This window comes from Ovis canadensis, chromosome 4, assembly GCF_042477335.2.
Source record: "Ovis canadensis isolate MfBH-ARS-UI-01 breed Bighorn chromosome 4, ARS-UI_OviCan_v2, whole genome shotgun sequence".
Classification (NCBI taxonomy): domain Eukaryota; kingdom Metazoa; phylum Chordata; class Mammalia; order Artiodactyla; family Bovidae; genus Ovis; species Ovis canadensis.
Window position 1 is genome coordinate 52,402,132 of NC_091248.1, and position 23,315 is coordinate 52,425,446.

Below are 23,315 nucleotides of genomic sequence, written 5' to 3' on the forward strand. Positions count from 1 at the left end.
TGGAGTACATGTTCATTTTTGTTTCTCCACTTTTTTTTTTAAATTTCTTCCACCCAAAGTCGCCTGCATGTGCCTGCATGTTCAACATTGCTTTTATTCTGCACCTGAGTAGGTTAATAACCTGTGGATTTGCATGCAGTCCTGTTCATTATGTTCTTCAAGACTGAGAGGGCTTTCCAATCCCCAAAACATCATTCATTCTAGGAACTGGACTATAACTCTCCCCTGTATTTCAGGTGAGGTAATGGATTATTCAAGCAAGACTACAGGTCCATATCCAGAAACTCGACAAGTCATTTCAGGAGTTGGGATTAGTACCCCGCAGTATTCCACAGCAAGAATGACTCCACCTCCAGGACCCCAGTATGGTGTGGGGAGTGTTTTGAGGTCGTCTAATGGGGTTGTCTATTCTTCAGTAGCAACTCCAGTTCCTTCCACGTTTGCTATCACCACACAGCCTGGCTCCATCTTCAGCACCACCATGAGGGATTTGTCTGGTGTGCACACAAATGACGCTGTGACTTCCTTGTCCGCCCTGCACCAAAGCCAGCCCATGCCTCGATCCTATTTCCTAACAACTGGTGCATCTGAAACAGACATTGAAGTCACTGGTATTGATATCAGCACCAGTTTGCAGACTATCACTATGGAGACTCTCACAGCTGAGACGATAGACTCGGTTCCCACCCTGACCACAGCGTCTGAAGTATTTTCTGAAGTGGTGGGAGAGGAAAGTGCGCTTTTAATCATTCCCGAGGAAGATAAGCAACAACAGCAGCTAGACTTGGAGCGTGAGCTCTTGGAACTGGAAAAGATCAAGCAACAGCGTTTTGCTGAGGAGCTGGAGTGGGAACGGCAGGAGATTCAAAGGTTCCGAGAACAGGAAAAGATCATGGTTCAAAAGAAGCTGGAGGAGCTGCAGTCGATGAAGCAGCACCTCCTCTATCAGCAAGAAGAGGAGCGGCAAGCCCAGTTCATGATGAGGCAGGAGACGTTAGCACAGCAACAGCTGCAGCTAGAACAGATCCAGCAGCTACAGCAACAGCTTCACCAGCAGCTGGAGGAGCAGAAGATTCGCCAGGTCTACCAGTATAACTATGACCCTTCTGGAACTGCCTCTCCACAGACCACTGCAGAGCAGGCCATCCTGGAAGGTCAGTATGTTGCCCCAGAAGGTGGTCAGTTCTGGGCAACCGAAGATGCAACCACCACAGCCTCAGCTGTGGTGGCGATTGAAATACCACAGAGCCAGGGATGGTACACGGTTCAGTCTGATGGGGTGACTCAGTACATTGCCCCACCTGGCATTCTGAGTACTGTTTCAGAAATACCTCTGACAGATGTAATTGTCAAAGAGGAGAAACAGCCCAAGAAGAGAAGTTCTGGAGCTAAAGTCCGTGGCCAGTACGACGAGATGGGGGAAAATCTGGCAGATGACCCCCGCTGCTTTAAAAAGATAGTGGACAGCGGGGTACAGACTGACGATGAAGATTCAGCAGATCGGAGTTATGTGAGTAGGAGAAGGAGAACTAAAAAGAGTGTCGATACAAGTGTCCAAACGGATGACGAAGATCAGGATGAATGGGACGTGCCTGCTAGATCTAGGAGGAAAGCTCGCGTAGGGAAATATGGTGACAGCCCTGCAGAGGCGGACAAGGCCAAACCCCCTTCCAAAGTCTCCAGCATAGCCGTTCAAACAGTAGCAGAGATATCTGTGCAAACTGAACCAGTTGGAACCATAAGAACGCCTTCGATACGGGCACGCGTGGATGCCAAGGTAGAAATAATTAAACACATTTCAGCACCTGAAAAGACTTACAAAGGGGGCAGTTTAGGATGTCAAACAGAAGCAGATTCAGACACACAAAGTCCTCAATATCTGAGTGCCACCTCTCCACCCAAAGACAAGAAACGCCCAACACCTTTAGAAATTGGTTATTCATCTCACCTCCGAGCAGATTCCACACTACAGCTGGCTCCTTCCCCACCCAAATCTCCAAAAGTCCTTTATTCTCCCATCTCACCACTTTCACCAGGCAAAGCCTTAGAATCAGCCTTTGTACCTTATGAGAAACCCCTCCCTGATGATATAAGTCCACAAAAAGTACTGCATCCAGATATGGCTAAAGTTCCCCCAGCAAGTCCTAAGACAGCCAAGATGATGCAGCGCTCCATGTCTGACCCCAAGCCTCTGAGTCCAACAGCAGACGAAAGTTCCAGGGCTCCTTTTCAGTATACCGAGGGCTACACGGTAAGAGTGCTTCTTTTCAGTTAGAAGACAATGGCTGAGTTGATGTTAACTGTGTGTTTGCAGACTTTAGGAAGCCGTGACACTCCTGGTGCCTAATTCTAAATTTCAATGAGGACTATTTCATTAGAAAATTTGGGGGAGGGGGAAGCAGAAAATTATACATCCATGTAGAAATAGGAAAAAAAAAAAGGCAAAATGAGAAAAATGTATATTATTTTGTGATTAATGAGATTGAACGTTTTGTTCTAATCTTGAAATCTCCCAAGTGTCAATTGTAGGCTGATTTTAGTGAATATAACTAATGTTCACATATGGTAGAATAAGTATTGAATAAATAGATAAGGCAAAGGATGACCAAAAATTTAAACCCATGGATACTGGAATTCTTAGTGGGAGGATCCTTGAAGATCATTTAATCAATCTATTCTTCTTCTGCCAGAATGTTAATCTTTGCTGCTCAAAATAAAGCATTTCTAGGGCATAAAGTATAATTTAATCTTCATAGCTCATCCATGCTTATTTTGTTTCTGGCAATTTTCCGAATCTAATGTCAGGTAAGCCTTAATCTTAGTGCTTACAGAAGAAAAAAATTAATTTTTATGTTTCTTCAAATAGATTTAATTAATAATTATTTAAGTTTAATAATTTGAGTTTATTTAAAATATGCTTCAAAGTGAAAGGAACATATATAGGAATGTTGGACATATTTATGAAGATCTCTATAACTGGGAATAAGGAATGTTAATCAGGTGAAAAAGCAAGCTATCTACTTCAAGAAAACCTAATATATATCATTAGAAAGTTATTAATAAAGTAATAGTTCTATTTAAAACAAGATTTATGTTTATATCCCCTAATTACACTGATTTCTAAACTCTAGATCTTAAAACCCTGAAGCTTTTAAATAGGATTTTCTGAGAAATTGCTCCATTGTGACTGACCCAAATGTGTCTAACACTGGCTATGGGCTGAAAAGTGTGCCATTATATGTAACTGTAAGCCAGTTTTTAGGTGTATAGTAATATTAATAGTCATACTAATAAATTAAAATCCTTATCTAAGTGTTCCAGTTTCGTAGGGACATTTTGTTATTATGTACTTTCTCAAAAAGAGTGTATAAACTGTCTTCATGGGGGAGATAGAGGTCATAATTTGTTTATTTTTTATTTACTTATCATAACTCATCAGGGAACCACTGCTACATTGAGATTTCATTCAGTTTCCATGTATGGCTTTGTTTCTAGAATTAAATATATTGAGAGAAATATTTTTAACTTAGTTGTAATGTATAGATATTTATTTTTACAGCAGTGACCTATGAATTCACCTAAAGAGTTATCTAGAAATCTTTGAAAATATATTATTTAGCAGTGTTTTAAAGTTATACTCAAGACTTCTGTCCCAGAAAGAACAGCCTTCTCCATGCGGTATATTGACCATTAACTTAACATTTCACCCTATACTCTTAATTCAAATGAACCCAGGTATAGAAGAGATTCAAGGTGTCAATATTTTTCCTCACAGTATTCTCTTGGGTTTTAGAAGTGTGAAATGAAAGATACAATGTGTTGTATGTATTGTATTATTGATTATAATGGTGATATTGTTTAACTATCTAATCCTAGAAGTTGGATAGAATTACCAAATAATACTCTGAGCCTGAAAAATCCTAAGTGTATTGAACTTTGGAACACAATCCAGTAGTTCCTTTTTCTAAGTGGTTACACTCAGTGCAAGCTTCAATATGGAAAGCTGCTGCTGTTGCTAAGTCACTTCAGTCATGTCCGACTTTGTGCGACCCCATAGACGGCAGCCCACCAGGCTCCCCCTTCCCTGAGATTCTCCAGGCAAGAACACTGGAGTGGGTTGCCATTTCCTTCTCCAGTGCATGAAAGTGAAAAGTGAAAGGGAAGTCACTCAGTCGTGTCCAGTTCTTTGTGACCCCGTGGACTGCAGCCCACCAGCTCCTCTGTCCATGGGATTTTCCAGGCAAGAGCACTGGAGTGGGGTGCCGTTGCCTTCTCCAGTATGGAATAATTGTATACAAACTCAAAACTACTGTTTTGTTGCATGTGTAAGGTAGACCATTTTATATACAGGCAGTGTTCTTAGCACTTTAGATACTCTGATTTAAGATGGGAATTTTATAATTTATTTCTTGGAAAATTTCTAAACATTCCTTGGGTTCATTTTAAACTAAAACCAGTCTCTCAATTATAAACACAAATTACTAAATATTAGTTGTACTGAAAAGAATAATCTAAGTGATATTCATGGTGATACGTTTGTTTAGCTCAGTAATTTCCATACTGTTAATTTTCTTAAACCAATAAAATTGAAAAAAAATTAAAACATCCAATCAACATTGAGACAACATAGTAACACATATAATTCAGCATGAAAGATCAGTTTTATATGGCATGGCATTCTGTAGTCAGTTCTCTTCTCGGAAGTACCAGGGAATGTTTCAAGGGAGGAAGTTCTCAAACAGGAAGGTGAGATCTCTGTTGGACCATGAAGAGCAAAATGGAAGTCATTCTGGAGGAAACAGATATACAAGGGTTCAGACTGATGAACAGTCAGAAAACAAAGAGGAGGAGAAAAGGATTTACTATAAATGAAAGACAAGGAAGGGATAGGTGCCAGGGGATCTAATTTGCTGAGTTCAGGTTTTGTTTTACTTCCTTTGCCTGTGGGGAGCCTAACCCAAGCCACCATCATTTTTTATTTACACTATGCCCTAGGCCCTGGACTCCTCCACTCTTGCCTTCCTTACTGCTGCTGCTGCTGAGTCACTTCAGTCGTGTCCGACTCTGTGCGACCCCATAGACGGCAGCCCACCAGGCTCCCCCATCCCTGGGATTCTCCAGGCAAGAACACTGGAGTGGGTTGCCATTTCCAGTGCTCCAACCACTGACCTTGCTGGTCTTTGAGTATGCCTCATCCCCACCCAGGGAGCCTGTTCAGAGCTCTCTCTCTCCCCAGATGGTTGTCTGATTCACTCCTGCGTACAGATTTCTGGTTAAATTTCACTTCCACAGAAAAGCTGTCCTTACTTCAGTCTCTATATAAACCTATCACCTTGAATTCCTGCACCCTCCAAACATGTATATTAATGTGTTAGTACATATTTAATGAAATATCATCTATTTTATCCTGTAGAACATAACCTCTACAAAAGCAGGAACTTCGTTTTGTTTGCTGCTATAATCCAAGAGCCTAGAACAGCACCCAACACAAAGCAGGTCTTCAATATTTATTCAATAAATGTATTAAAGGAAGGATTGCATGGAAGCAGTGGGTTAGGACATGCATTAAAAGACTCCAGCTGGTTACCTTTTCATTGCCACAGTCTAGACCCATCCTAGCAAGTCCTTTTGATAATCTGCACTGATACTTCCTATACTAAAAGTGTCAGTTCCACTTTGGTTTTATATAGATATTTGCACCACTGGGCACAAGTTAAACAGCATTTAGCTATTAGACAGTCCAGATGCCTTACAGATGATGAACAAAGCCCAGAGTAGGCTAGTGCCTTTATCATGATTTCTTAATGAACCTGTAACCTGGCCAGTTAGAATGCTAAACTTGGTGCTTTACAGTTATTCTCTATTTGTCTCTTCTGAGGCTTATGGAACATTTTCTGATTTTGTTGTTTGTTGGTTTGTTTTTTGCTAATTTAGTACCATGCTTTGTGGCTGTCTTTTTATCTTGTCATTTCCTCTGTTCTCCCCCAAATTCTAATTTAAACCCCTGTCAATGAGGTTTATTCACTTTTTAACTTGCTTGCATTCTCTCATTATCACATTCATCCATTCATTGGTCTTTTTAAACACTGTGGGAAACTCTCTAAAGCATACAGGATAAGGCAGAGTTCATGCTTGACCTCCCACCACTGTGATCAATTTGTTCTTCTTGCCCCTCTGTTGTATTCATTTGCTAGGGCTCTTGTAATAAGGTACCACAAACTCGGTAAGTTAAGCCACAAAAATGTGCTGTCACACTTCTAGAGACTAAAAGTCCAAAATCATGGTGTGAGCAGGGTTCATTCTTTCTTTTGCAGGCCTCCCTCCTAGCTTCCGCTAGCCTCCAGCGTTCCTTGTCTTTCAGAAGGTGGTCTCCCTGTGTCTCTTTAAATCGTCTTCCCTCTCTGCATGGCCATCTCTACGTCCAAATTTCCCCACTTTATCAGACACTGGTCTTATTGATTAGGTCAGCACTAAAGATCTGTTTTAACTTGATTACCTTGTGTAAATATCTTGTGTCTGAGTGGTTTCACATTCCGAGGTACTAAGGATCAGCACTCCAACAAAGCTTGGTTTTTTTGTTTTGTTTTTCTTAACCAGTAAGACACATCAAAGCACTATATTGCCTTTTTTGTTTGTTCATAGGCAAATGTGAACTGTTCTGTGGTGTGTTTGCTTTGGGTCCTCTTTCCATATGCAGTTATTTTTTTCTTAGCAGCTATCTCACAAGCTTATGGGAGAGCTTTCATTATTACAAAATTCTTCCGTATGAATAAAATCTTCTCCTGGAGTTTCCAAACATTTGTCTTAATTTTGAAATTTGGAACATCAGAGATTTAAATTTATTCCTTTCCCACTCTGTAGGAATCCAAACATCTGAGATCCTTTAACTGATAGAGTTTTTCCATCATGGATTTGTAGTTACACTTTTGACACAGAAATTCCAAGCCAGGAGCCTGTATCATCTGGTTAGTGTTTCACTGGCACTTTGAGTTCATGCTTAACCCTAAGATATCTTATACATTTAATTGTTTAAATTGGCAATAATTAACATAAAATCATAAAACAGTATACAGTGGGCCTAACTGGTGCAGGGAGTTATCTGACATCTTTTTATTGAGTTATGTAATATTCCCCTATGTCTGCATGAGGTGAACTGTATCTCTTTTCCAGACTTTGTCATTTTGATATTAAAGTCACAGCCCCCAAGCTAAATTCTATTTTTGGCAACTTTATATAACCAAACACTTTTATCATGTAGTCTTCTTCCTTTTACAAATATAAAATTTTAACTCTGCGTAAAGATGAAAAAAAATGCCACCTTCTTCCTTGAGTTTTTCTGTTCGCTCCCCAGAAAAATTTCCAAAAGATACAACTGAAATATTCAGAAATGTACTCCTTCTCATGGGGTTGAGCTCGCTATTTACATACCACTTGAAAATAATGTATTTTCATTCTCATTTAGAAAAAGGACAAAAAGAAATAAGATTTTTGATGAAAAACAGTATGTACACAAAGTTTTATTTCTAATTTTTATCAGTGGAATTCTTCAATTAAAATGTTTTATGAGAGCCAAATAGTTAAAAATGAGTGAACACTAGTATAGAGTTATCAGATCATCTGTAATAACTGAAAGTAACACAACCTTCCCATCCCAAGTCTGGCAATTGCAGATCCAGTAACCTTGATTCCCTTTCCTCACAGAGGTGCATTTGGCAATTTCTCTATTTCCTCAGCAAAAACTTACTATCATTAAAGACTTTTATTTTATGGAACAGTAGAAAAAAATTCTCAAATCTCATAGTAACTGTTTGTCTTTCCTAGTCTATGGAGTATATAATGGTGCTACTCTAGGGATTTTAGATTCCTGTTCTTTATAACCATTTTAAATTTATTCCTTTTGGGCATTGAGTCTATTCTTGACTGACTAGTTGAAAACTGCCTACCTTTCTAACACTCTGATCCTCATGCCCTTTGTGATTTTTCTCCATATCACATATTGTCAAAAGTACAGTGTCTTTTCCTTTATTGTGTCATTTATTGTCTTTGCTTCCCTAACCAGAATTTATGGGTGGGGATTTTTGTTTTACATGATCACATTTTTATGTTTAGTATGTACCCAGAAAAATGCCTGGCTCACAGTAGGTTGTCTATAACAATAAATTAATATGATGAATTAATGAATGAACAGGCCATTTCTTTCCATCAAACTGCTTTTAATTTAGATGAATTCACCAATTCCTTCTCCCACTTAAAACAACACCAAAAAAAAAAGAAAGAAACAAAGCAAAACAAATAAATGAGATTTGATTCATCCTTTCACTATACCTTTTGTGGAGTTGGGTTTTTCCTTCTGCTTTCTCCTTCTACGTTTTTCTTCTTTTGATAAAAAGATGACAGTATACTTTCTAAAATATATTTCAATCCAGCATTTGTGTGTGTGTGTAGGGGGGATTATCTCTAGCTTCACATCTATGAACTTTTCATAAACCAGAGCACCAAAATCTGTTCCTCATGCCCTTTTTCTTTCACACAGCTCAGTTCAGTTGCTCAGTTGTGTCTGACATTCTATGACCCCCTGGACTGCAGCACACCAGGCTTCCCTGTTCATCACTAACTTCCGAAGCTTGCTCAGACACATATCCTTCAGTGATGCCATCCAACCATCTCATCCTCTGTCATCCCCTTCTCCTCCTGCCTTCAATCTTTCCCAGCATCAGGGTCTTTTCAAATGAGTCAGTTCTTACCATCAGGTGGCCAAAGTATTGGAGTTTTGGCTTCAGCATCATTCCTTCCAATGAATATTCAGGACTGATTTCCTTAGGATGGACTAGTTGGATCTCCTTGCTCTTCAAGGGAATCTCAAGAGTCTTTTTCTAACACCACAGTTCAAAAGCATCAATTCTTTGGGGCTCAGCTTTCTTTGTAATCCAACTCTCACATCCATACATGACTACTGGAAAAACCATAGCTTTGGCTAGATGGACCTTTGTTGGCAAAGTAATGTCTCTGCTTTTTAATACACTGTCTAGGTTGGTCATAGCTTTTCTTCCAAAGAGCAAGCATCTTTTAATTTCATGGCTGCAGTCACCATCTGCAGTGATTTTGGAGACCAAGAAAATAGTCTGTCACTGTTTCCATTGTTTCCCCATCAATTTGCCATAAAGTGATGGGACTGGATGCCATGATCTTAGTTTTCTGACTGTTCAGTTTCAAGCCAGCTTTTCCACTCTCTTTTACTTTCATCAAGAGGCTCTTTAGTTCTTCTTCTGCCATAAGGGTTATTGAAAGGGTTATTTCAACCATCTCATCCTCTGTAATCCCCTTCTCCTCCTGCCTTCAATCTTTCTCAGCATCAGGGTCTTTTCAAATGAGTCAGTTCTTCCCATCAGGTGGTCAAAGTATTGGAGTTTCGGCTTCAGCATCAGTCCTTCCAATTAATATTCAGGACTGATTTCCTTAGGATGGACTGGGGAATGGACATTAAGAATGAGGTTATTGATTTCTCCCAGCACTCTTGATTCCAGTTTGTGCTTCATCCACCCCAGGATTTTGCATAATGTACTCTGCTTTCCTTGTGGCTCAGCTGGTAAGGAATCCGCCTGCAATGCAGGAGACCTGGGTTCAATCCATGGGTTGGGAAGATTCTCTGCAGAAGAGAAAGGCTACCCACTCCAGTATTCTGGCTCGGAGAATTCCATGGACTGTGTAGTCCATGGGATCCACGAAGAACTGGACATAACTGAGCAACTTTCCCTTTCACTTTCAAGCAGGGTGACAGTATACAGCCTTGACTACTGCTTTCCCTATTTGGAACCAGTCTGTTGTTCCTTGTTCAGTTTTAACTGTTGCTTCTTGACCTGCATACACATTTCTCAGGAGGCAGCTAAGATAGTCTGGTATTCCCATCTCTAAGGATTTTCTACAGTTTGTTGTGATCTACATAGTCAATGGTTTTGGCTTAGTTCTTTTACACAGTGAGACTTTTTATATCATGACCCCAAATAGTCAAGAATATCAAAAAAGAAAATGTAGAATGTTCTCTGCAAAATCAGGAGAGAAAGTAACAACCATTGAAAGAACTAGCAGTGTACACTCAAAGAATTTTTTCAGAGCTAGATATATCCTTTACGATTTATCTGTCTTAAAAAAAGATTTTTCTATCAAAAAAGAAATACATTTCAGAAATAGCACATGTTTTATCAATAGTGATACATGCAACTTTTTGCACTAAAATAAGCTACATTTGAAATGTTTCACCTCTATCGGGTCTTAAAAATACATAAACTGCCAAGTGTTACAGCTGATTTTTCCTACCCTTAGACTTGTTGAACAATTTTGGAACTTTTTTGGTAATAGACAATTCCTTATTAAAATATTTTTGTTCCAGAGTTTAAGCCAGGATCCTATTGCAAAGCAGATGGTATTCATGAGCTGATTTTTACAAGAATATGTTTTGCTTCACTGATTGCTGTTTTGATAGCTATTTTTAAGATTTTTGGAACCCTTTAATGTCTATTTCAGAGAGTAATTTCCATAACCTAAATTGAGAAATTTTATTTCTGTCAATTTTATTTCTGTCAGAATGTACATATTTAAGAAATAGTGACTGTGATGGCCAAATGTGATTTGAAGAATAATATTTTTTAGGGGTTGTTTTTCATTATTCTCTTTGGAAAGCAATATAAATCAGTCTATTAAAACTAAGTTTGATGAAATAAGCTATTTTATAAAGGTACTATTTACATACATGAGAGAAAAAGTACTCATTTATTAAAGACAGGCTTTCTAAATAGTAGTTCAGTTGAGTTCAGTCACTCAGTTGTGTCTGACTCTTTGTGACCCCATGGACTGCAACACCCCAGGCTTCCTTCCAGGTTTCCCTGTCCATCACCAACTCCCAGACAGAGCTTACACAAACTCATGTCCATTGAGTCTGTGATGCCATCCAACCATCTCATCCTCTCTCTTCCCCTTCTCCTCCCACCTGCAATCTTTTCCTGCATCAGGGTATTTTCAAGTGAGTCAGTTCTTCACATCAGGAGGCCAAACTTTGGAGCTTCAGCATCAGTCCTTCCAGTGAATATTCAGGACTGATTTCCTTTAGGATGGACTGGTTGGATTTCCTTGCAGTCCAAGGGACTCTCAAGAGTCTTCTCCAACACCATAGGTCAAAAGCATCGATTTTTTGATGCTCAGCTTTCTTTATAGTCCAACACTCCCATCCATACATGACTACTGGAAAAGCCACAGCTTTGACCAGATGGACCTTTGTTGGCAAAGTAGTGTGTCTGTTTTTTAATATACTGTCTAAGTTGGTCATAGCTCTTCTTCCAAGGAGCAAGCGTCTTTTAATTTCATTACTGCAGTCACCATCTGCAGTGATTTTGGAGCCCAAGAAAATAAAATCGGTCACTGTTTCCATTGTTTCCCCATTATTTGCCATGAAGTGATGGGAGCAGATGCCATGATCTTAGTTTTCTGAATGTTCAGTTTCAAGCCAGCTTTTCCACTCTCCACTTTCACTTTCATCAAGAGGCTCTTTAATTCTTCTTTACTTTCAGCCATAAGGGTAATGTCATCTGCATATCTGAGGTTATTGATATTTCTTCCAGTAATCTTGATTCCAGCTTGTGCTTCATCCAGTCCAGCATTTCTCATGATGTAATCTGCATGTAAATTAAATAAGCAGGGTGACAATATATAGCCTTGATGTACTCCGTTTCCTATTTTGAACCAGTCTGTTGTTCCATGTCCAGTTCTAACTGTTGCTTTTTGACCTGCATACAGATTTCTCAGGAGGCAGGTAAGGTGGTCTGGTATTTCCATCTCTCTAAGAGTTTTCCACAGTTTGTTGTGATCTACACAGTCAAAGGCTTTGGCATAGTCAATAAAGCGGAAGTAGATGTTTTTCTGGAACTGTCTCACTTTTTCAGTGATCCAACAAATGTTGGCAATTTGATCTTTGGTTCCTCTGCCTTTCTAAAGCCAGCTTGAACATCTGGAAGCTCATGGTTTACGTATTGATGAAGCCTGTCTTGGAGAATTTTGAGCATTACTTTGCCAGCGTGTGAGATGAGTGCAGTGTGTGGTAGTTTCATTCTTTGGCATTGCCTGTCTTTGGGATTGGAATGAACACTGACCTCCAGTCCTGTGATCACTGCTAAGTTTTCCAAACTTGTTGGCATATTGAGTGCAGCAGTTTCACGGCATCATCTTTTAGGATTTGAACTAGCTCAACTGGAATTCTATCACCTCCACTAGCTTTGTAGTGATGCTTCCTAAGGCTCACTTGACTTCACATTCCAGGATGTCTGGCTCTAGGTGAGTGATGACACCATCGTGATTATATGCGTCATGAAGGTCTTTTTTGTATAGTTTTTCTGTGTATTCTTCCCACCTCTTCTTACTATCTTCTGCTTCTATTTGGACCATACCATTTCTGCCTATCTTTCCATGAAATGTTCCCTTGGTATCTGTCTTTTTCTTGAGGAAATTTTTAATCGTTCCCATTCTATTGTTTCCCTCTCTTTTTTTACATTAATCACTGAGGAAGGATTGCTTATCTCTCTTTGCTATTCTTTGGAACTCTGCATTCAGATGGGTATTTCGTTCCTTTTTCCTTTGCCTTTCATTTCTCTTCTTTTCACGGCTATTTGTAAGGCCTCTTCAGACAACCATTTTGCATTGCTTTTTCTTGGGGAAGGTCTTGATCACTGCCTCCTGTCAATGTCATGAACCTCCATCCATAGTTCATCAGGCACTCTGTCTATGAGATCTAGTCCCTTAAATCTATTTCTCACTTCCTCTGTATAATCGTAAGGGATTTGATTTAGGTCATACCTGAATGGTCCAATGGTTTTCCTTACTTTCTTCAATTTAAGTCTAAATTTAGCAATAAGGAGTTCATAATCTGAGCCTCAGTCAGCTCCTGGTCTTGTTTTTGCTGACTGTATAGAGCTTCTCCATCTTTGGCTGCAAAGAATATAATCAGTCTGATTTGGGCATTGATCATATGGTGTTTTCCCTGTGTAGAGTCTTCTCTTGTGTTGTTAGAAAATGGTGTTTGCTATGACAAGTGCGTTCTATTGGCAAAACTGAATAGCCTTTGCCCTGCTTCATTCTGCATTCCAAGGCCAAATTTGCCTGTTATTCAGGTATTTCTTGACTTCCTACTTTTGCATTCCAGTCTCCTATAATGAAAAGGACATCTTTTTTGGGTGTTAGTTCTAGAAGGTCTTGTAGGTCTTCATAGAACCATTCAACATCAGCTTCTTCAGCATTACTGGTCAGGGCATAGACTTGGATTACTGTGATATTGCATGGCTTGCCTTGGAAACAGGCAGAGATCATTTTGTCATTTTTGAGATTGCATCAAAGTACTGCATTTCAGACTCTTTTGTTAACTGTGATGGCTACTGCATTTCTTCTAAGGGATTCTTGCCCGCAGAAGTAGATATAATGGTTATCTGAGTTACATTCTAAATAGTAGAAGCATCATTTTTTCTATAGCTCTTACCACTTCATTGCTTGTATACTTTTCTTGTCATAGTTCTTCTCTATAATTAAAATCTTGAATTATTATTATGTTATTATGTTATATTATTATAAAACAAGAAATAATATTAAAGTATTTTTCAAAAAATAACAGTAAGATAGTACTTTACAGTAATTAATTATTAGGGTTTGGTAAAAATCAAAATGACTTCATAGATATAGACAAATATCTGTGAAAAACAGAAATTTTTTAAATTGATCTCATCAATTTGGTGTTTAGTAGTTAACGTTCGCTATTTCACTCTGGTTAGTATATTAGGATTAACTTCAAAACAAATCTTTTCAGACTGAAGGGTGAAAAAATCATATTATTTGTGTTATAGTTTCTTAACATCTACATTTCAAAATATGTAAATAAGCATAATTATAAGATACATATATATGTTCTTAATGTTCAGTAGAAGACCTTGGCTGAAAATTAGCCCTAAATATTAGGATATATTGGTTTAATACAGGGAAGTTCTGAATTAAGAGAACATTGATTATTACCGACCCAGTTTAAGAACACAGAGCATCATTTAATTAGCTTCCTAAGTATTTTATCATAATATTCTTGATTCAGTAGACTACTTTATTTTGAGTAATTGTGCAGTTTATAACTGACTACATAAAGCTACATGCATATTCTCAAAAATATATCTCCTCCCAGTGAACAGGTATGCACTTTTATATATTTGTTTATGTTTTTTAAAATTACTACTTATTTAGGATGCTTTAATCTGCCACATGTGCTGTTACTGAAATAAAAAACAAGCAACTAAAGTGTCATATAAAAATTTGGAAAAGTTTTGAGATATAATGTAATAGTGACATCAAAATGTATTGTAATAGTGGCTTGACCTTTTCTTAGCATTATATTCAACATAAAATACATGTTCGTAATAGAAATATATGCCTACATACATATACATGTATGCATAAACTAGTTAATACTTTTATACCGTTGTATAACTAATAAAATATTTTCACATGCAGTTGCCTGGCACAAATCCAAACCATTTATTTCTTTAGATTTTATGTTTATTTTATTGCATATTTTAAAAATGATAAATCTGAAGTTAGGTCAGTATTCTTTGAACCTGCCCATATCCACCCAACATTAATTTTATTTGTAGCAAATGTATTTTCTTCTATTTAACAGGGTTTCTTTTTGATCCTCTATCTTGAATGGTGCATAAGTTTGAATTAATAAAGCCCCAGAACAAGCAGAGCGAGGTAAATTGAGACTTAAATGAACTGTTTAGTTAACTGAGGTAGCTTAGTCTAAAGCTATAAACAATAAAAGGAATTTTTATGTATTTTATTCTCTCCTTAAGAACAGTTTGCTGGAGATTCAAATTAAAACAGTCAAGAAAAGTGATACTTGAACACAATGTAAGAAACCCTAGAGCTAACTTATAGAACTGCTGTCTCTATTTTTTTGGTTGAAAAAATGTTATGAGATGGCAAATAAAAGCTTAACTTCATAAAGAACAGTAAGTAACCCTTATGAGGGAGTAAGTAGTCAGTCACAGGAGAAGAGTTGAAGCTAAAAGAGATTATACTCATCATTCTCCTCTTCCCTCAAGTGAAAGAGAAATATATAGACTAAGTCACTGTTAATAAGTTGGACTGAATTTTAATTTCTAATTTTGTAAGTGGTGTATTTTGACATGACAGGGACAAGGCAAGTCCCCACTGTTTTTGTTTTTTGTTTTTATAAAACTCAGCGCTAACCACATAGCTCAGTCTCCAGGCACAGAGGCTGCTTTTAAATCTGCTAAATCACTTCAGTCGTGTCCGACTCTGTGCGACCCCAGAGACGGCAGCCCACCAGGCTCCCCCATCTCAGGGATTCTCCAGGCAAGAACACTGGAGTGGGTTGCCATTTCCTTCTCCAGTGCATGAAAGTGAAAGGTGAAAGTGAAGTCGCTCAGTCGTTTCCGACTCTTAGCGACCCCATGGACTGCAGCCTACCAGGCTCCTCCGTCCATAGGATTTTCCAGGCAAGAGTACTGGAGTGGGGTGCCATTGCCTTCTCCTTACTTTTAAACGGTTAGTCATTAATTTACTTTTTAGAAGGTCGAACTAAAATCAAGATTTAAAGTACTTACTAGTACTAATTGTAGAGTTTCATGATAATTCATAAAAGACCCACATCGCAACATTAATTTTCCTTTTGACATAAATGTGCATTAATTCATTCAGTGTGAAATGGGAATTAAAATGATAGAAATGTTTGTAATAAAATAATATTGAATTTAGAAACAGTTTATTTGCTTTCAACCAGTTCTCCCATTTATGGTGTGAGCTGATGCCTGTAAATGCTCACTTAAATGCACATCAGTAACCTCAGGTTTTCTTAATAATCCATTTGGAAAATCATCTAATCACCATCAAAGTATGCCTCTATTCTCATATAACTTAATTTATTGAATTGAAAAGTTAACCTCTTAAAATTATAACCTTTAGTAAAAATATTGTATTTATGAAAGTCCATCCATGAGATTTATCATCTTAGATGACTGTATGTTTCTTGACACTTACTTAATTCAATTGCCATCCTTTATCAGTTAGTTCTTAATAGAATTTTCTAAAGAACCAAACACTTCTCCAGTTTGTACAGAAGGACCATGGTCCTACTTTCCAAGGAAATTTTGTTAATTTAATTTAATTTGAAGGAAGCTGTTTATGTGACACAACTTTATGAAGAAGATCTGTTTCTATTTACTGCGAGTATGTTTAGATAAAAGCAACTCTGAACTGTTTTAATATCATGTTCCAAGGTTTTCTAGGCCAATCAATGGCAGAGGAATAAAAACCAATAGTAGTGATTTCTGTGATTCTGTGGTTAGGTATTTCAAGAGTCTAAACATAAAATATCTTTATTATCTCAATATAATTTAGTAAAGACTGTGCCACTATTAAAAGGATCATTATATTCCTCATGGCTTTAGATAAGTAGTTATTGAATCATTGCTCAAATTGCTAGTGATCTGAAGCTCTGAAAAACATATAATAGTAATCAATCTTCATTTTAATACTCCATGTACAGAATGTAGTATAATTAGAGATTTACATTTTAAAGCATTTGAAATACAGTTAATTTTGTTATGATGAGAGGTTGCCAATGAGATATTCAAATGAGGAGGTATTTTATAGAAGTGTTGGAATCACTCCAGTCCCTCTTTTGTGGATCAGCAGTTTGTTCTCAAAATGAAATAAGTCTTGGGCAGACAATATTATAATATTTAGCATGCAGAATGAAGGGAGGAAGCGATGTGTCTTACTTTTTAATATATATTTATTAATATGTTTTAGGATAAGTTTCCATGTTAATTCTTGGAAATTTGTATTAACTTGATTATTCTACTTCAGATTGCTCGCATAAACTATTAACACATTTTCTGGTAAAGGGATGTAGTCATTATCTCTTGATAGCATATTAGAACTGTAAATGATTTTGCCCTTGAAGAAGGAATCAATGTTAGATAGTTTTTCTTAGCATTCCATATCCTAGTCCAGCAGCACATTCAGAAGTTAAATTGTATAGAAATGAGAAAATAGGAGATGTCTGTGTTTATTTTCCAGTGATTTGATCAGATTTTAATTCTTATGCTATCATATTTTCATAACCTTTAGGTTAAGCAAATACTGTTAAATTACTTCTTTGTTTCTCTTTATGCTCACTGGTTACCACACCTTCTTTCTGCTTAGCTAAGAACATATAGGCAAAATATGTTTTGCTGCCCTAATAAATTTTTGAAGTAGTACCTACAAGAAGAAGAGATTTTTAAGCCTAGTAATGACTGGATGTTGAGAGATTAAAAGGAAAGGAAAAAAAGGAGGTCATTAGTATCTTTAAGCATTTTCTTTTCTCCTAGGAAAGTGATCAAGAAAATACAATTTTGAATGAAGCAAAAAACTAGCTTAGAAATATATCTGTAGCACACAGCTGTGTGTTTTTCCAATGAAAACGTAAAATTTAGAAATGACAAAGATAGATAATTGGGAGGGATAGAGGGTAGAAGTGGGGAGGGAAAAAAACTTGCACATACATATGTCTAAAAACTGATCACCTTAAAAACTGCTAAGAGGGCTTTCTAGAATACCTTATATAGATTTTAGGAGAAAAGAAATTAATCTGTTTGGGACATTCCAGAAAATAGAAACAATACGTGTTGCCCAGACTGACATCTCTAATGCTTCTGTCCAGTGAGGTAGAAACTAGTTTTCTGCTTGGCTGCCCAGCCCAAGAGCAATGACTTTCAGCAAGAAAACAAGACAAACTGGGACAAGAGGTGCATTAAGGCAAAGCAGAAGATGTCTCATGATATATTGACTGCCACTTTTACAGTATTAATTGGAGAACATTTTTGGCTCTACTACTAGACTTTAAGAAATAACTTGTGTGTGACTTTTAAATATATTCATTTACTTTGTTTTTATTTCCTGACTGTTAAGTTCTTGTGATTTAGTTTCTTGCTTTTTTGATGCTACTAGAATATTACAACAATTAAGGAAGAAGTACTTTTTAAAAACAATTTCAAGTATATTCGCAAATGGTAAATTCTCTCCCATGACCATAGAGAGTCAAGACTGTTTATTGTTAAAGGCGTCTATATTTTTTCCAATCATTCAGTGATATATTCATAGCAATGATGATACTGCTTATTTAGCATTTAGCGTTTAATTCATAGAAATAGTAAATTGTTCCACACTACTTTAGTTGAAGAAATTTGATGGCTTTGTTTGTATGTGCCAGGCATTGTGCTATATTGCAATGACTAGTGGATTTTAGATGTTTTATCAGTGTTTAAAGTATTTTTCCAGAATGGTATCATTTAAAATTTAATTTTCACAGGTCACTCCATGTTATTTTTAATTTTTCTTGTATATCTTAAAGCAGTAGAAATAACTGAGCCCTTGCACTCAACATTTAGAATCTATTTTAGCTCTATGTAGGGGTGTGGAGAAGGCAATGGCACCCCACTCCAGTACTCTTGCCTGGAAAATCTCATGGATGGAGGAGCCTGGTGGGCTGCAGTCCATGGGGTCGCTAAGATTCTGACACGACTGAGCTACTTCACTTTCACTTTTCACTTTCATGCACTGGAGAAGGAAATGGCAACCCACTCCAGTGTTCTTGCCTGGAGAATCCCAGGGACGGGGGAGCCTGGTGGGCTGCCATCTCTGGGGTCGCACAGAGTCGGACACGACTGAAGCAACTTAGCAGCAGCAGCAGCAGCAGCAGCAGTAGGGTTGGGGGTGGAATGTTAAAAATGACTCTATTTGGGGAATACATTATTAATGATACAATGCATTGGATAGAATGCTGAATATTTTATATTCAGCTGCTATTTTGTCTCCAAACTGGAAACTATAGATAGTGGGGTAGAGAGACCCCTTAACGGTGAATTAATGCTCTCATTGACATTTCAGAGAGTGAAACTCTCCTTATAAGAGCTATCTTGTTTGAAGGGACAAATATCCTAGATATTACATCTACCTTCCTAATACTTAAAAAGCATAGACATTTATAGAACGATATTTATACACAGTGAAAAGGAATGACCAGGTACAGAGCAGAAGTAAAAATATCAGAGAACTTATAATATGTATAAGTAGTATTCTTCTTTCAAAGACAAAGACTTCTCTTGTAATCAAGTAAATACAGGCCCTGGGTGAGAATTCCAATAAGGCAATACAAATGCCTCTGAGAGCAATTTCTGTCAGTTTCTGTGAATTTCTCTCAAATTTCTGTGCGGTATATTATACTGCACAGTTGAAGGAAAGTCTTACTCATAATCTCAGTCAGTACAGTAAACAATAAACAGGCACTTAGTTTTTTGCACTCAGCTATCAGATATGTGTTTCTGGTTTTTGTTGTTACTGTTTTGATTCTTGTTTTCTTATATTATTTTCAAGATAGAAAGGATCTCTCAGTTTTAAAGTTAAGGTTAGTTATCCAGTTGATTTCCCTTAGTGATTCAGGTAATTAATTTCTCAAACTAGATAACTGTTGTTTCCTCTAAAGTTTGTAATCTTTTTTTAATTACACTGTTGATCTTCTCTTGAACTCAGAATAGCAAGCAACTTTTAACAAAGATCTAGCATTTACATAATTTTTCATTTAGACTAGGAATTCTGTGTCCTCTGATTTTTCCTTAGTTATCACACCTGTGGAAAATTTCCCAAGATTTTTATGGGGCTAAGCTAAAAAAATTAATCTTCTGCACTGAAAGAGATATTCTCATTAATAGTTGTAAGCATCTATTTTTTTCTCCATGTTCTCTAATAAAACTGTATTTTTTAAATCTTGGTTGAATATCTTCTGAGTATTTATTCATGTTAATCCAAAAGGTGTGAATCATCCTATCTAATAAAGGGATTGATTTTTGGATCATAAGTGATAGCAAGGCAAAATCTAATATGTTCCTCTCCTTATTAATTTCCATAGATTGTTATCATAGCCTAGAATATCTCTTTTTCTTTCACCCTTTATCCAAGGAGTGCTCTTTTTCAAGTTGTCATCCAAGTTTCTCCTTTTTCCATTCAGACAAAGACACTAAAACGTACAAATACCAGCTTCTCTATAAGCTAAATAACCATAGATTAGGGATCTCGTTCTGAAGATACCATCTTGTATGTCCTGTGACATCTATGATTTCTCAACCAGTGGCTGTTTTGCCTCTGTCTTCCCCTAGAGATATTTGACATTGTATAGTGGCATTTTTGATTGACAGGACTGGAATAGAATGTGCTGAGTGGGTAGAGGCCAGAACAGTTCACAAAACAGTCCTCCCACTCCCAACACAGAATCATCTGGAAAGAAATGCCAGTAGTGCCAAGGTTAAGAAAGATTAATTACTTACATTGATGCTGGACCATGAGCAGTCATAATCTGCATGCAGATCCCTAACAAATTGCATGACCATTTTTATTGTTACATCCAAAAGTTGGCTCCTATGTCAAAGGATAATGTAAAATGCTTTGCTGAAGTCCTGTGAGATTGTATCTCCTGTTTCTATGTTGTCTATGTGGACCGCCACATTATGACTGGGCTGTTATAATTTTCTCTTTAGCAGAGCTATGGTGCTTGCCACCCAGGACACTGCATTGCAGGTCATCAACAGTGATTGCACATTTAGAGTTTGATGGTTTGTCCTGGTAGTTAACATATTAGAGTTAATTTGAACAGTATGTAATAACCAGGGTTGCCTTTTCCACCTGTAAGAAAAAAGGAAATGGATGAGTGGAGACTTTAATATAGATAAAATTTTAAGGGCTTTATATATTTTATATATATACACACATATAAAATATATATTATATATAGCATTTATATTATATATTACCTATGAATTATATTCTCTCTCTCTCTCTCTCTCTCTCTATATATATATATATATATATATATGTATATGTATATGTATATATACACACTGGTGTGTGGGCTTCCCTGGTGGCTCAGATGGTAAAGAATTTGCCTGCAATGCAGAAGACATGGGATTGATCCCTGGGTTGGGAAGATCCCCAGGAGAAGGGAATGGCTACATTCCAGTATTCTTGCCTGGGGAATTCCATGGACAGTAGAGCCTGGCAGGCTACAGTCCATGGGGTCATAAAGAGTCACAGCTGAGTGACTTTCAATTTAAATGTGTGTGTATATATAAATATATATATATATATATATTTGTTTTTTGCTTTTCCAATTTTTCTCCTTCTGTTTGCATTCAGCCATCTCACAGAAACTAATGCATCACCAGGCTGAAGTGCATTTCATCTATCATATAAGGTGCATGGTATCAATGGGCTCCTCCAAGAAGTGTTGTTTAAAATATCTTCAGACAGCAGAACTTATGCTGGAGTTTGCTTGCTTCCTATCGCTATTGCAATTGAAATTAACTTTTCTTTAAGTCTTTTTCAACCTCCATTCTATTCTTAGGACCTCCTTTCCTTTCCCTTGGTCTATTATTTGTGTAAGCATTTTTAAATATCTGTTTTTAGTACAATTATTTTTCAGATTAAGGGCACCAGATCTGTTTGAAAACTTTGACCAGGCTAGTCATCAAGGAAAGAAAATCTTATTAAACAATAAGATTTTTCTATATTGTTATTATTGTCTCTAATCATGACCTCCAACTGCATCATCATTAATCATGATAAGCTTCCTTTGATACATCTCTCTGTCTTTTCTAAGCAATACATTGTTTCATTTCTCTACTTTAGAGTTCTCTACTCTTATTTGGGGCTTCCCCGGTGGCCCTAGTGGTAAAGAATCCCCCTGCCAGTGCAGGAGAAGCAAGAGACATAGGTCTATCCCTGGGTTAAGAAGATCCTCTAGAATAGGAAATGGCAACCTGTTCCCGTATTCCTGCCTGAAAAATTCCATGAACAGAGAAGGATGGCAGGCTACAGTCCATGGGGTCACAAAGAGTTGGACACACTGAGCATGCACTCTTATTTTACATTATATTGATTAGAATTAGTCATTTTAGAAGTTATTATCTAGAAAGGCTGTTCTTTTTAAATTATAAGTTGGCACATCACTTTCAATTCTCTATTTTCTGGAATAATAACTAATTTAGGCTCTTCACTTGTTTTGAGTGATTTAGTGAAAGTCACTCTGTCATGTCCGACTCTTTGTGACCCCACGAGCTGTAGCCTGCCAGGCTCCTCTGTGCACAGAATTCTCCAAGCCAAAATACTGGAGTGGGTAGCTGCTCTCTTCTTCTGAGGATCTTCCCAACCCAGGGATCAAACCCTGGTCTCCCACATTGCAGATGGATTCTTTACCATCTGAGCTACCAGGGAAGCCCAATTTACTCCTTAGACAAACTGATAATGTATCAGTTATCTGTGTATTATTATCTGAACAATAATCCTCTCAGCATATAGGAAAACTGAGTCCCAGGGAGTTTAAGCAACTTGATAAAGTTCTCACAGCTGGTAACTCCAGGGCCAGGATTGAAACAGTCTAGCCTGAGAGACTAAGCTTACAATCACATTATATTTCCTGTCATTTGGGAGGAATATAGCTAAAATCTTGACATGTCTCCAACTTTGTTATCAAGAAGTGGAGAACAACAAAGTTATTTTGTCTTGTGGGGACTGAGTGCTTAGCTGAGCTAGCTCATTAAGTATTAGATTGGCCAAAAAGCTTGTTTGGGTTTTTCCATAAGATGGTGTGAAAAATTCAAACGAACTTTTTGGCCAACCCAATGTCTAGCTACTACCAACCAACTTTGTCACTTGTTTCTATGACTCACGTCCCTAGGCCACAAAATATTGATAAACAGAAGTCATGTATCATTAAATATTTGCAGCTCTGAAGGAAAATTAGAAATCCCTAATACCTAGAATGTTTCTTTAACCTTGGATTTTATTTTGAAAATAACCAAAGACAGCTTGACTAAGCTCACTCTGTCAAGTGAGAACTATAAACTGTTAAACATAAATTAAGATAAATTATATACATATATGAGCATCAACATTAAGAACTAATATCAGTTTCTAGGTTAGTTCATTATAAATGTTACTCTTAACGTAGTTGTCTTTTTTTCAGTTCCTCATACTTTTATCTTTCTGGTAATTTCATGTATACTCATCCCACATAGTGAATTCTGGGAAATTCATTTCTTGATTCAGAGTTTTAAAAGTAATTGAACAGGTTCTTGTTTTGTCTTTTCATTTATTTATTCTTTCATTTAATGTTTGTGTGTATATATATATATATGTGCCCATTTAATGGGTGCCTTCAGTATTTTTAAAAATTAATT

The 23,315-nt window shown here is 37.1% G+C and overlaps 1 protein-coding gene across 1 annotated transcript in view; it reads left to right on the forward strand.

The window, feature by feature from the left end:
* Positions 1 to 23,315, forward strand: part of PCLO (piccolo presynaptic cytomatrix protein) — a 371,908-nt gene that overhangs the window by 199,737 nt on the left and 148,856 nt on the right. The window contains exon 6 of the mRNA XM_069586655.1: positions 237 to 2,251. Within this exon, the coding sequence (XP_069442756.1) occupies positions 237 to 2,251 (2,015 nt within the window). The remainder of the gene's footprint in view (positions 1 to 236; positions 2,252 to 23,315) is intronic.